Source organism: Clinocottus analis, unplaced genomic scaffold (genome assembly GCF_023055335.1).
Source record: "Clinocottus analis isolate CAN_PGR_092001 unplaced genomic scaffold, fCliAna1.0.p SCAF_17, whole genome shotgun sequence".
Classification (NCBI taxonomy): domain Eukaryota; kingdom Metazoa; phylum Chordata; class Actinopteri; order Perciformes; family Cottidae; genus Clinocottus; species Clinocottus analis.
The window spans coordinates 15,919,771-15,934,351 of NW_027175898.1; the positions used below are offsets into that span (position 1 = coordinate 15,919,771).

Sequence of the window (14,581 nt, forward strand, 5' to 3'; positions counted from 1 at the left end):
TGTGTGTGTGTGTGTGTGTGTGTGTGTGTGTGTGTGGTCGCTGAAGATGCACACACGCCTGCAAGATGTCTATATCTTTTGCTCCCACAGTTATCAATTCTTAATGGGGGGTTTAAAACTGAACTTAAACATCCATTCAGCTCCCACATGCCCCGCCCCCTTTTTCCCTCTCTTTCTCTTTCTCTCACCCGTCAATCATCCTGATGCTCAGGTTGTTGTGACACATTCTGGGACGCCGCCACGTTGATATCCGTGCGGGCTAATTTGAGAGGATGCTGACCCCACACACACACACACACACACACACACACACACACACACACACACACACACCCTAAATCTCAGTCATTTGGCTCTGTGCGGCTCGCTGCTAGACGGATGGGGGGTTGATCCCGTCTCTGGTTGCCAGGGAGTTTCTTTTTGGTTCTCATGGGGTACTCCCTTCTCGTCTCCTCCCCCCTCCCGCCCTCCATCCCTCCTTTCCTCCCTCTCTCCCTCCCTCCCTCCCTAGCCCAGACACCGCCACACCGCTATACCCCCGGCCAGGATTACCCAAGGGACGGTCACAGCTGGCAGGAGCTAATAAACTCATCACTCACAGTGCATGGCTCCTATTTACCTACGAGACAAAGCATTACAGGGAGGGGGGGAGGGAAGGGGGAGGGAGGGAGGGAGGGAGGTGGAGGTGCATTAACACTCTCTGCTGCTTCCCACAGACTCCTCACGCTCCTCTCAACATGGTGGGTTCGGTCACGGTGCCTCTCGAGAAGCAGGAATTGGCCGCATGTACTATCAGGAAAATAGTGCATCATCAGCACTCTTTGCTGTTCAACCCCAGTTGGAGGAACTTGCTGCAGGGTGTGTGTGTGTGTGTGTGTGTGGTGTATTTTTTCCCCTTCAGTTTGATTAGGATGATTCTCCTTGACTGCTGTTCACAATCGTGACCCAATTACTAGTCTGAGCAAAAGGCCGAGCATCTACACACACACACACACACGCACACACACACACACACACACACACGCGCACACACACACATGCAGCACACGTGTGTGTGTGTGTGCATTATAGGGACACACCTACTACGTCCATGCACACACACACACACACACACACACACGTGTGTGTGTGTGCATTATAGGGACACACCTACTACGTCCATGCACACACACACACACACATCTCTCCATGCGTGTAGTTGTGTAACACTCCATGTGTCGCATTGAGAGAAGCGATAGCTCCGTGCACGTGGACACACACTCGTCCGTCCATCAGAGACAACAATATATATTTTTTTTTTAAACAACCCGTCGTTCAATTTTTATTACAGCGAGGAGAATCCTTGAATGTGCAGCGATCATGTGATCGATTGACTTCAACACGACGCGATTATCTTCACTCTGCAGGTCGATCTCTCTCTCTCTCTTTCTCTCTCTCTCTCCCTCTCCCTCTCCCTCTCTCTCTCTCTCATCCTCTTCAAACATCCCACAGGCTGTTAGCTCTCACCTGCTCTGGAGATTTGTGTGTGTGTGTGTGTGTGTGGTATTTATTTAAACATTTGCGTCGCCAAATTACAAAGCGTATTAATGCTCACGTGGGGAAGAAAAGGCCATTGTAGCGACAGATCAATACGGGTGGAGTGTGTAACAGTGATTTGTTATCTAGGACGCCGACACGGGGCGACACACACACACACACACACACACACACACACACGCACACGAACACGCACCTTTTTGAGAAAACGTTTGGAAATGAGCTCCCCTCTCATCAGCATCACACACAGGATGTGTGTGTGTGTTTGTGTGTTTCTCTGCAGGTGTGTGTGTCACCTGCAGTACCGCTCTGTGCCTGTAGGCGGCGGCGGGTTCAAGTGCCTCTGCGCGGCTGAAAGCTGTCATCACACAACACGTCTAACGGGACCGTGACACCCGCGGGTGCAGCTCACAGCATCCTGAGTGGCCTCTGGAACAAAAGGCATTGTTTAGAGAAACAACTGATATGCATACACCTCTCATTGTGTGTGTGTGTGTGTGTGTGTGTGTGTGTGTGTGTGTGTGTGTGTGTGTGTGTGTGTGTGTGATGCAGTCTCACAGGCACTAGATGGATTTCAATAAGTTAGAGTATCACTATCTGGTTGCATAATCCTATTTCTTCAATGAAGCGTCAGCGTGGAGAGTGTTGAGCCTGTTGAAGCTGCGTTACATGAGAGCTCGTTAATGAACACACACACCTGCACACACACACACACACAGGTCAGTAGTGTGTGTGTGTGTGCAGGTGTGTGTTTCCTTTTTTCTTCTCCACATACTACAGTACTGTGCCCAAAATATGCAGATCAATCTGCCCACTCTGATGCTCAGCAGCGCTAAAGAGAGGAGGAGGAGGAAGAGGAGGAGGAGGAAGAGGAGGAGGAGGAAGAGGAGGAGGACATTTTCACATGTTCTGCTCTGAATAATATCCAAAAAGCACAAAAAATGAAATACAATCCATCTTAAAATCTCAGCTACATGTTTTCTATATGAATACATCACAATACCATATATATATATATATATATATATATATATATATATATATATATATATATATATATACATGATTTTAATAACTTTTCCATATATTCCATAAGGATGTGAACAAGCTGTGATTCATGTATTGTTGTTTATTTATCTCCTGGTTACCATATTTGCTCGTCTTTTTATTTTTATTTTTTAGCTATTTTCATTATTCATTGTCATCCTGAGTATTTATTTTAGATGTTTTTACGTCAGCACACAGCATCACGTCGCTTTAACAACCTGATTGTTCTTCTCACACACGTGTTCAAGTTCTACTTGTGTTATTTTATATCTTTTTTTTTACAGATTTTTAATTTTTTTTAATAACATCCAACATGATTCTGAGTAAGATTTGCCCAAAATTTGCCTCAAGTGGTCCCTGAGTTTTTCCACCTCCATGGTTCATGGCCTTAACAACATCCCACATACTCATAACACACCTTTCTGGAAAGGTTATAACCTGAGGAACCAGAATCCACAACACAAATCACTGCAAAACAAAGCTTTGACATATTTTGAAGGTGTTTTCATAAAAAAAAGTGTTGTTTGGTTCAAAAATAGAAAAGTTACCTGTCCTATGGGAAAACATTGTTGGAAACATTCATCCGCCGTTCTGCGGCCCCTTTGTGACTTTAATAGGAGGTTTATATGAATATGGATTACTTTGTTAGATTCCCACAAGCCTCTCGGTTACGTGGATGTGTTTGTTAGTGAAATGCGACTTTGTTAAGGGAACTTATCACAAGTTTAGTGAAATAAATATATACATAAAGGTCAAAGTCTTTAAGGTCAATATCGTCGTCGTTGCTTCTGCTCTTCACACCAAACACATGAGATAATGCCAGTAAATAAGTATATAAATGTTTATTTCAAAAAACATGAGAATGATCAATATGATAAAATTCAATAATATGCGTATACATTTTTTAAATTTTTTTTATACAAGGGGTAAAATTGAAAAGTATTTCTTTAAATATCCGATACCACGAGCTCTTTCCTCGTTAAAGACCTAAAATATATATTTTGTTCCTCGTAAACACCATGGCATGTGAACACAACCACTTCACACCACAGCAAAAGTTTGAAACGTTTAAATGTACATCAGTACGGCGGCGGCGTGTCACACCTGAAGCTCGCGGCACCTGTTCACCTCCATGGAGTACCGCGCCAGCATCCCGGTGGCGTCTGCGTTGTGATTTCACAAAAGGCCTTGTTTCCCTCCAGGTCCTCTGAACAACAACATAAAATGCCGCTTCCCACCCGTCACATTGATTTAAGTACTTTTGTCAGAATAAAAACCTCAAATCCACCAACTCTCCTTTGCCCATAGCCGTGGGAAGCAAAGGATGCAGCGCCCTCTGGTGGCCGACGGAGAAACTGAGACCGGAGTCCCGATATATTCATCCTCTCTTCATCTTTGACACGGAGCATTAAAACTTTACTTTGTTTTATGTGAAAGCAACAAAAAAAAGCTTTATCTGAGTGGAAACGGTGTAAAAATTGTCTATTTTAATGTTTAATAATGATAAAAAAAAGCCTTGAAAAAAAGCTTGAGTTATATATCTGCAGGGAGATGAATTATAATCAGTGTGAATTCATGCGCAACACACTCACTGAGCGCAAAAACATTTGTTGCCAGATTCATGAGAAGTACCTTCAGCGATGGATATGGGTGAACTAATTAATTCCACGTTGACGGCGCTGGTGCAGTGGCAGATGTACGCGGCCATGTTTCTGAGCTTGTTCGGGACGATAATTGAAGGTTCAGGGAAATGAATTTCAGATCAAGCAAATGTTTTCTTTCTTTTCCTGTGTTTTCCTCATGGCTGCACACCAACACGACGCTGGAGTCTCATTTCTAACAGTCTGACGCAGATGAAACAAGAAAAGAAAGCACCGTCTTTGAGAATATGCAACCAAATAACACGACTCTGACCCCGACGTCGCTGCAGCGGGAGGTCAACACATTGCACGTCAATGGGACGGCCGGCAACCCATAAAGAACATACTTTAATTAAAGGGGTATTGCTGTGATTTAGTTTTCCACTTCCATAAAGTTGCAGAGCTCACAAGAGGCCTGACTTTTTGTCTCTAACGTAAAAATGAATATTGTCTGTATTGCCCTGAAGAATCTTATTAATAGTGGAGGAGGGTCACACACCTTTGTGTTGAAGTCCATCTCCATATGATTATTTGTCACCAGGTATTATTTTCTCAGACATATATGAGCTCTAGAAGACTTTAGACTCTTGCTTTGTGCAATGGTACTTTGAGTTACTGTTGTGAGATGAGCTGCAGGTATGTGTTTTCCGTTATTGCACATTTTCCCGCCATATTCCTGTTAATGCACATTTTCCCGCCATATTCCTGTTAATGCACATTTTCCCGCCATATTCCTGTTAATGCGCATTTTCCCGCCAAATTCCCGTTATTGCACATTTTCCCACCATATTCCTGTTAATGCACATTTTCCCGCCATATTCCCGTTGATGCGCATTTTCCCGCCATATTCCTTTTAATGCACATTTTCCCGCCATATTCCTGTTAATGCACATTTTCCCGCCATATTCCCGTTGATTTGCATTTCCCTGTCATATTATGATGATTTTATTCAGTAAACCATCAAAACACCGAAGTAATTACCGCCTCGAAGCATCTGCTTTGGACGGGCTCGCATTTTTTTTTTATAGTTTTGACACATTTCTACGAGGTTTTGCAATAGAAATATCCCCCAAAAAGTGTTTTTCATTCGTGTTACAGTGTTAAAGGCGGGACGACACACACGAGGACACCAGGTGTCAACACAAAAAAAGGCTTTTTCTTTAATTTAACACGTTTTTTTACTTCTGGTCCATTGATTTTGGGCTGTATCGCTACTTCTTCACAGTTTTCTTCCTTTATCGTTCACATTTTTTGGGAAATTATTACTTGAATTACTTAAAATATATATATAGCGTCTGTATCTCATGTTCCATGTGTATTTTCCAAATAGCTTTTTCTATATTTTTCCTATCTCCCTGTGCTCTTGTCGCTGATGTCACCGTGTGCTTCTCGGCCTCTTTTAGCCAATGAAGTGGGCCGGATTATTATCAGATGATGGGCTTTTACTTTTTTTTTTAGCATTAACCGTATCTTCACGGCTACATATGCAGATTTCTGATCTGTTTTTCTTCTGAAAAAAAATATATATATAGGCTTTCATTCCAAAAAGTACATAGCTTATTAATAACGATTTCATGGATGATGTGTAGACATTTAACAAGTTCTTTAAATTGCAGTTAAAGTTTTTTTAGTTGGAATTTTAGTGTGAAAAGAAAACGGTGTGAGTTAATGTAACAGCGTCTCCACCCGTTCCCCCTCCGCCCGCCCGACAAATCCATCTTCCCACGGCTACGCCTCCAAAAAAAAAGAAAGAAAAAGAAGCGCCACCTCCTCCGCTCCCTTCTTAAGTCTCACTGCCGACACCCGACGGGTCGCCCGTCCTTCTCCAGAGCGTTCAGAGTGCGCGACAGGTTCGCCATCTGTCTGTCCAGGCTGGAAGAAGTAGAAGAAGAAGAAGCAGCGGCGGCGGCGGCGGCGGCGGCGGCGGCGGCGGCGTCCCTCGGTTGGACGGCTGCGTTCCCGGCGCCCGGCTGGTTGACCCGTCTCCGCTCCAAACTGGCGGAGGCTCGCGACTGGACGGTCCTCTCCCCCGTCAGGGCGTTGACGGCGCGCGGCTGGTTCGCTCGCCCTCGGTCCAAACTGTTCACCGTGTTCAACTGGCTGCTCCTCCCGCGCTCAAGGGGCCAGCCGCCGCCGCCGCCGCCGCCGCCGCCGCCGCCGCCGCCGCCGCCGCCGCCGCCGCCGCCGCCGCCACCTGATTGGTTCTCCCTCCCCGCCGCCGCCGCCACCACCTGTTGATTATTGAGCGTCTGCAGCTGGCCGGTCCTGTCCCTCTCGGCGGGTTTTGGCTGCTGGGCGGAGCTGCTCCTGTCCGTGTTGATGGTCGGCGTCCTCCCGCGGTCCCGCTCCCTCTCCAGGCTGGTGTCGCGGCGCACCAGGCCGCACCGCTCCCTCTCCAGGCTGCTCTGGATCTCCGCCCTCCTGGCCAGGGCGTCCCTCAGCTGGGTGCGGAACGTCTCGATCTTCCCCTGGAGGTCCTGGAGCTCGCCCTCCCACAGGCTGGTCTGCGCCACCCCGCCGGCGCCGGCGCCGCCCAGGGGCGACAGCACCAAGCCCGCGGCGGCCAGCGAGGAGACGGGACCCCCGTTGGCGTGGAGGCTGATCTGCGGCGGCGGCGGCGGAGGGGCAACGGAGGAGGCGGAGGCGAAACCCCCCAGGCCACCCAGCCCCCAACCCCCCAAGCCGAGGCCGGGACGCCCCACCATGCCGGGCCGGCCGCGCACCGAGGCGGTGTGCGTGCGCAGGCGGTAGCTGTGCAGCGTCTCCAGGTCAAAGTGCACGCGCTTCTCCTTGGGCTCGTGGGACGGCGAGGAGTCGCGGGTGTCGCCGGCGGCAGACGTGGAGGCGGGGAGGGAGGTGGGGGGAGACGGGGGAGGAGGCTGATGCTGCTTCCTGTGGAGGGTGCAGTTCTCTGAGATACAAGAGGAGGGGCTAGTGAAAGAGAGGAAGATCACAGCAAAAGGGTATATATCCAGTGAGATATACTGTACAGCAGTATACATGGATACATTTCACGATCAGCAAACACACAATAAACACACGGTTTAGCAACAAGTGGTGTTATCTGACTGTCATGCTCTTTTTCACATGCGTTACTGTTGAAAAAACTATATTTTTCTCACACTGTCTGATTGTCTGTGTGCAATTCTATGCGGATTTTAGTTGCGCGGTACTTATACAGCATCTAGACCGGCTTTATAATGAATAAAAAAGGCTTTCCCAGAGTTTTAAGCTTTAAAATAGCCGCTTCTCATTGAATTTACTATCAATTAATTCAGCTATTCTTGCTCTTTTTGTCGGCTCAAATGATAATATCAGAAATTCAAAATGCGATTACAATATGAGTTGATGATGTCACTTTTACTTTGTGTTTTACATACAACTAAATAAAAAAAAGCTCATGTCTTTTTAAGGACACGAGGCGAGAAATATCCACCTAAAGTCACTTTTGTTTTCCAAGTTATGGAAGTGGAAATAAATCTGTTAAAGTTTGACATTTTTTGGGGAAAATGCCGACGCCGTCTCGCTGAGTCAGATGATGAGATGGATAACCGCGAGTACGGATCAAACAAACAGGATGTCGCGTGTGAATTAAAAAGAGCTTAGAGGTGCAGCTGACGTTATCTTTTGGACCCCAAAATGTCAAACTGCTCCTTTAACAAGTCAGACGTAGTCATCCAGCAACTTTCCAGACGTACACTATCGTTTAAAAGTTTCAAAGAAAAGAAAAGCACTGTTTTCTTCAATGAAGATAACATGAAATAAATCAGAAATACACTCTATATATTGTCATCGTGGTAAAAGACTATTCTAGATGGAAATGTCTGGTTCTTAATGAAATGTCTACATATTGTACAGAGGTCCATTTACAGCAGCATCACTCCAGTGTTCTGATGGTACATTGTGTTTGATAATCACCTTAGAAGACTAATGGATGAATGGAACACCCTTGAAAACCCTTAAAAACCTTTGAAAACCCTTAAACCCCTTTTTTTAAACTTCAAAACCCTTTAAAACCCCATTAAAAACCCTTTAAAAACCCTTGAATAACCTTAAAAACCTTTGAAAACCCTTAAACCCCTTTTATAAACTTGAAAACCATTTAAAACCCCATTAAAACCCTTGAAAACCCTTAAAAACCTTTCTTCTTCTTCTTGAAAACCCGTAAAACACTTTAAAACCTCTTAAAACCCTTTTGTAAAACTTGAAAATCCTTGAAAACCCTTGTGCAGTGATGTCACACAACTGAAAACAGTCCTGCTAGTGAGAGAAGCTATAAAACTGTCCTTCCTCTGAGTATCTGGAGCATCATATTTGTACTTTATACTCTCAAAATGTCCAGAAAAAGAGAAGTTTCATGTGAAACTCTCCAGTTTGTTCCTGTTCTTAGAGATGAAGGCTATTCCAATGCGAGACATTGCAAAGAAACTGTGAATATCTCGGGGTGACCGCCCAAACCTTTGAATATAAACTACAATACTGTGTATGTATCGCCTCGTTTCAGTCCAGTCAGCGAGCGACTTCCTTACTTTTGGTCGAGGTCGGTCAGCTCCTTCCCGTCGTCCTCGTACGTGGCGTGCAGCGCTCTGTGGATCTTCTGCAGGCAGACGAGAGAAAACAGAGAATATCTATGAGATAACTCCTGATTCCTGATGTGAAAAAATGTGTTCATCGCTTCATTAAACGCTCAAATAAACCGAAAGAGATGAATTTCTGATGTTATCATTACTTGACCCAGTTGTAGGGAACATCAGTGACAGCTATTCCTGCTCTAAATCATGTAATAAATGATCAGGGGGAGTATGTAAAAACAAACTGAAGTGACATCAGTCAACTCATACTGTATCTGAGATTATTATCATTATTTGACTCTGTTGTACAGAAGAATCAGAGCAGAAATAGCTGTATTCCTGCTCTAAATAATGTAATAAATGATTGTAAATCCAATGAGAGACAGTTCCTTTTAATGCTTAACATCAATAAAGCACCAGTCTTTTTTTTTTTTAAGTTTATTATAAAGCAGGTCTAGGTGACAACACTAAATCCACACAGAATAGCACACACAGTGTGAGAAAGATGTAGTTTTTTAATCAGTAAAATGTGAAAGTGAGCACGAAGCGTCTTCTTAAATAGCTGTATTCCTGCTTTAAATAATGTAATAAATGACTGTAAATTCAGTGAGAGACAGTAACTTTTAAAGCTTAAAACTCATGGAGAGGTCAAGACATCAGTAAAGCCTTTTTTTTTTGATTTAGGCACCAAAGTGCTTTAACTCAGAGGATAAAAAAAAAACCTCCTCACCTATAACTAACCTCTTTAGATAGAAGGCATGACTCTGCTTTAATTCTTCCTGATATATATTATTCGCCCGAAGATATCCGAGACTCTCACTTCAGGTGAAGATTATCCTGAAGGATCTAACTCGGCTGTCGTCCCTTCTCGGCTAGCGGCGGCGCTTGTGATGAATGCTAACGTGCCGCCCCGGCGGCGGTTTGCCCTTTGAGAGCGGCGGTAACAAACCGCCGTCTTGATTTCCATTATTCACTCAAACATATTGCCGCCGGCACCTCGTCCGGTGACGGCTAGACTTTCACCAGAAAAAAAAAAACACACAACAAACTGTGACCTTTAAATCCCCAATTTGTGTCTCCCGTGGTGCTCGTTGCAATAAAGGAAAGCAATTCTCTAACAGCCTTGTTGCAAAGGAAAAGCTGCAGATATCTCTTGTTCATTATTTTTCTTTGTGTACTTTCTTTACAAAACTACTTATTTTTATTGCATGTTGTGTAAAGTGTATTTTGCACGCGGCAAAATACAAAAAAAGTATATAAAATATATTTAAATATATGTAATATCTGAGATTTAGATATTTGTAAAACATATTTACAGATAAATTGCCTCACAATAGAATAAAACTACGATTAAAGCACCGCAAATCGTAATAATAGTTAATAATCTAACTTAATTAACTCATTCATTTTAAGTTTTAGGGTAACGTTATGGAGCACAATTAGACAATTAACGAGTTAATTAACAAAAAGGCTTATTAGCAATACATTTAATGCAAAGTCTAATTTAAAATCTGTCCCATAAAACATGATGTGATGAGGGTTTTAAAGACAAATATGAGCCTTGATCTTAAGTGTTAGTTTCCAACAGCAGAGGGCGCAGGTTACCTGCAAGATGAGCGCCAACTCCAAGGGGTCTTGTGTGTGTGTGTGTGTGTCACTCACCTGGCTGGTGTGCAGCCAGTACTGCAGTGTGTGCGTGCGTCGCAGGCGAGGGATGACCAGGTGATAGAAGGTGTGCTCGCCCGCCAGCGTCAGCAAGGCCCCGCCCACCCCCATGCACAGCAGCACGAACAGGCCCGAAAAATGCTGGATCCCCATCTGAAGAGTCTGAGAGAAAGAAAGAGAAAGAGAGGGAGAGCGAGAGATTAGTAAAAGACTCAAGCCAACAGTGGAGAATACAGGGATTGATGACTCGTATTTACATAATTGCCATTTAGGCCACTTTTTGTGTGTGTGTGTGAATACGAGAATTGATATTCTGTCTGTGAAAGCTCCGCAATAATAGAAATGAAGACTTGGAGGGCAACAGCGTACAAAAAAAAAAAGAAAAGAAAAGGCATGTTTGGAAAAAGAAAAGGACGTGGAGAGATGAAGACGAGGGGGAAGCACAGCTGAGAGTAATTGAAAGAAGCGGCAGTTAGGCGGAGAAGAGACGGCGGTTAATTGAAGAGCGGTTTGTTCCCATTTGGCTTCGCCCACACTCCCCTTGACATCATGTCTCTTATGAGGCTTTTTTTCCCCGGAGGAAGTGGAAGAGACAGTAGCGAGCTTTTTTTTTCTTTCTTCCAATACTCTCTAATCATGTTTCCTTCACCCGCCTCGTTTCGGCGGCGTCCTCCGATTGGCAATTAGCCCCTCCCCTCTCGCGCCCTCCCCCATGCTGAGTCGGCGAATCCATCAGCGACAACGACGCTGACCTCCTTTTGCTCCCAAGAAGATCGCTCCGCATTGTTTGAGAGCATGAATAGTAATAACATCCTGGTGCCGGTTGAAGTTAGAGGGGTTCTCATTTTTAGCCGTGGACGCCTGTGACTGTTTAACCTTTTGGGAAACTCCTCCCGCTCCCATTTTAAGTCCCAGCATGCCCCATTCAGACAATTCTTCGACATAAAATATGTAATTTGTCCATTTTTGAACCAAACGACACAGTTTTTTGACTGGAACTCCTTCCTAACAGGACAAGACTTTGTTTTATTGTGATTTTTGTTGCAAATTCAGATTCTTTAGGTCCCAATATTTCCAAAAAAGTGTCTTAATGACCGCTCCAGGAGGCATTTTTTGGGGAATCTGGCTCATATCATGCTGGATGTTTATAGCTATAATCAAAATATCTTTTTAAAAGTGTTTTTTTTGCAGATATACATTTTTTTCCCAGGACTTCGCTGAACAAATACATACAATAAACACAAGTATTGGAATTAATTTGGGGTTCCTACAACGACTCTTTTAAAGGTTTTTAATTTTGAAAAAAAAAGAGTACGGCGGAAGGGAGCTGAACGGCTTCTCCGTGCACAAACAAGTGATGAAGACGATGTGCGGCAGCTCCAAAAAGCAAAAGGAGGGAATAGAAAAGGGAGGGGGCGAGGACTGAGACGACACAAATAAGTATCGACACTCAGCCGGTGTGTCCCCGTAACTCTGGTTAAGGTCAGTAAATGGGCCCCGCGTTGTCTGCGTTTGTGCGTGTGTGTGCGTGTGTGTGCTTAAAAGGTCGGCAGGCCAAAGGAAGAGACTCATTCGCCGGAGTGCAAAGGAGGCAGGGAGCTTTTTTAACACGCCGCACACGTTCCTTACGACGACGCAGACGAGCCGATGACTTACCTCGGTGACGGCGAAGACTCGCTTCCCACACGGCACCACCTTGTACCATTTGTCATGCAGCATGTCCATGAAGCCGTCCGACTTGTAGCGGCTCACAAACTCAGACACATTGCGGGTGAGAGGAGAGCCCTGGGGCAGGCCGATGCCGTAGCCTGGGAGAGGACACACACACACACACACACACACACACATAAATACATATGCCACATGCAGCAGTCTGAGTCTGAGACCAAGCTAACTTCCTGTATATCGATGGATAACCTCATATCTGCAAAATTATGCAGGAAAAGTGGGGAAAACCCTTCTAAATCTGCACTTCTTTTCTGGTTTTTCTGTTGCATTATGCATTGGGAATCCTTAACAAATAGCGTTCTGCAAGAAAACACTTTTTTTTTGGTGTGTGTATTCTCAAAATATTGTTATTTTTTTTGCTCTTCAGCCGTCGACGTGCGTTAGAAACAGCCGGCCGGCTCGCGCGTAGCCAAAGGGCAGATGCCCTCTGGAAAAAAAAGGAGATTTATAGGTTTACAAGCTTCAGAATAAACAGGTACAGTCCATAGTATCACAGGGCAAATACATTTTTTGTTGGGAATCGAAGCACAAACCCACTAAAGCTGATGGAGCTCACCCTCGTGGTCCAGCAGTACAACCTGTGGTGGATCACTTTCTGGCATTTGACTCGTTATTCGCTCCCTCCATCACTTCCAACGCCTCCAGCTAGAAGGGCTCTAGTGGGCATCTCTAAGGTCGGGATAAGACCAGAGGACCTCTCGCTGTCTTTTACGATTCACAAGGCGGATGTCTGGAGTGTATGAGGTGTGAGCCGGATGCGTCCACATTCAATACTTCTTATATCGCTTCCCATTTAGTCACCTGACCTCGTGTTACCTTCTGTACGGATGAGTCCAAAAGACTTCCCACCGAGCGCTGAGGGGTTTTACGAATCTTCAAAAAAGCTGTTAAAAAAGAGAGAGAGAGCGCCGGTATCTGATCGGCACCTCGAGTTGAAGTATTGGGATTGGCATCAGGGGGAGGAAAAGATGGATTAGTGTTCCTGTACTTCTGTAAAGACGAGCCCTCGTCAACCCGCTGACGTCTTTCCGTCAGAACCTTTAGAGACTCGGGACCGGAGGCGTCCGACACTCTGCAGCACTTCAAAAGAGAAAAATGACAAATTCCCCGTTCCCAGCATGCCATCTGTCAGATGTTTGGGGTGATGTAACCTCGTGTCCTCCGCCCTCCTCCACCCATCTAGACTCCAGACCTTCAGTGGACAGGGTGCTCATATTTTACCTGCCTGTGCCGGGTGGCACCCTGAGGTGATTTATTAGCGAAGCATAAATGACTTCTGTGGGTTTTTATGTACAATTTTAAAAGGTTTCCTTGAATTATTCTGTGTGATTGTTCTCTTCATGTCTTAGTTTATATTTCCATGAGCGTGAGTGTCAGTCTGGACGATGTTTAGAGGAATATGACGCTTCATACCGACACGTCAACAGCCCTCAAATTGTTTGTTAGTCACTGAAAATACTTACATACACTTCATCTACTTCTGTATTTTTTGCACTTTCTTTATTGTTTTATATCCTAAATTAATACGCTCTGTTGTATATATTGAGTATTCACTTGCTACTAAGGGGATGAATAGAGTAAACATCTCTATACATCTATCTTTATAACAGCTATAGAACATATAATGTATGATTTACTGGCAGTTTTTCATGACACACTTTGAGAAAAAGTGAGAAAAAAACATAAAAACATGTCATTTGCAAGTGCTGATTGTAATAAATATATATATATATATATATATATATATATATATATATATATATATATATACATACACACACATATATACACATATATATATATAAAATTATACAAAATATAATTAATAATTATTTTAAAAAATACATATAATATAAAAATAAAATTATTTAATATACATATATATATTATAAAAAATATATATGTATTTTTAAATATATTTTTTTACAATCAACACTTGCAAATGACATGTTTTTATGTTTTTTTTCTCACTTTTTCTCAAAGTGTGTCATGAACTGCCAGTACATCACATTACATGTTCTATAGCTGTCATAAAGATAGTTTTGTCATCACGCCGCCAGTTTCCACAAAAAAACACCCCACACATGAAACAACGAGGCGGACCTCTCACCCTGCATGACCTCATCACGGCGGCCGTCTTATCGCTCTGCGACGCGCAGCATCACTTCACACTCGAGCCCTCCGGTTACACAACCAGACAACAAAAAGGCCGAATGACGGCCATTTTCCCTCCATCTGCAGAAGCTAACAACACGCGGCCATTAGAGCTCCTTTGTGGATCTTTTTTAAGTGTTTTTCTTCCTCTGTTGATGCTGATTTGTATTGAATGTTGCTGGTGTTTGTGTGTACATTAACACAAAACATGAAAATCAATCTCATAGCGGTTTATGTACA

The 14,581-nt window shown here is 44.0% G+C and overlaps 1 protein-coding gene across 1 annotated transcript in view; it reads right to left on the reverse strand.

Annotated features, from left to right (window-relative positions):
• Window positions 1-5,246: 5,246 nt before the first annotated feature.
• Window positions 5,247-14,581, reverse strand: part of LOC137787842 (glutamate receptor ionotropic, NMDA 3B-like) — a 40,772-nt gene continuing 31,437 nt past the window's right edge. The window contains exons 9-12 of the mRNA XM_068580579.1: window positions 12,116-12,267; window positions 10,457-10,621; window positions 8,753-8,820; window positions 5,247-7,154 (exon numbers count right to left, since the gene is read on the reverse strand). Coding sequence (XP_068436680.1) covers window positions 6,014-7,154; window positions 8,753-8,820; window positions 10,457-10,621; window positions 12,116-12,267 — 1,526 coding nt within the window. The 3' untranslated portion in view covers window positions 5,247-6,013. The remainder of the gene's footprint in view (window positions 7,155-8,752; window positions 8,821-10,456; window positions 10,622-12,115; window positions 12,268-14,581) is intronic.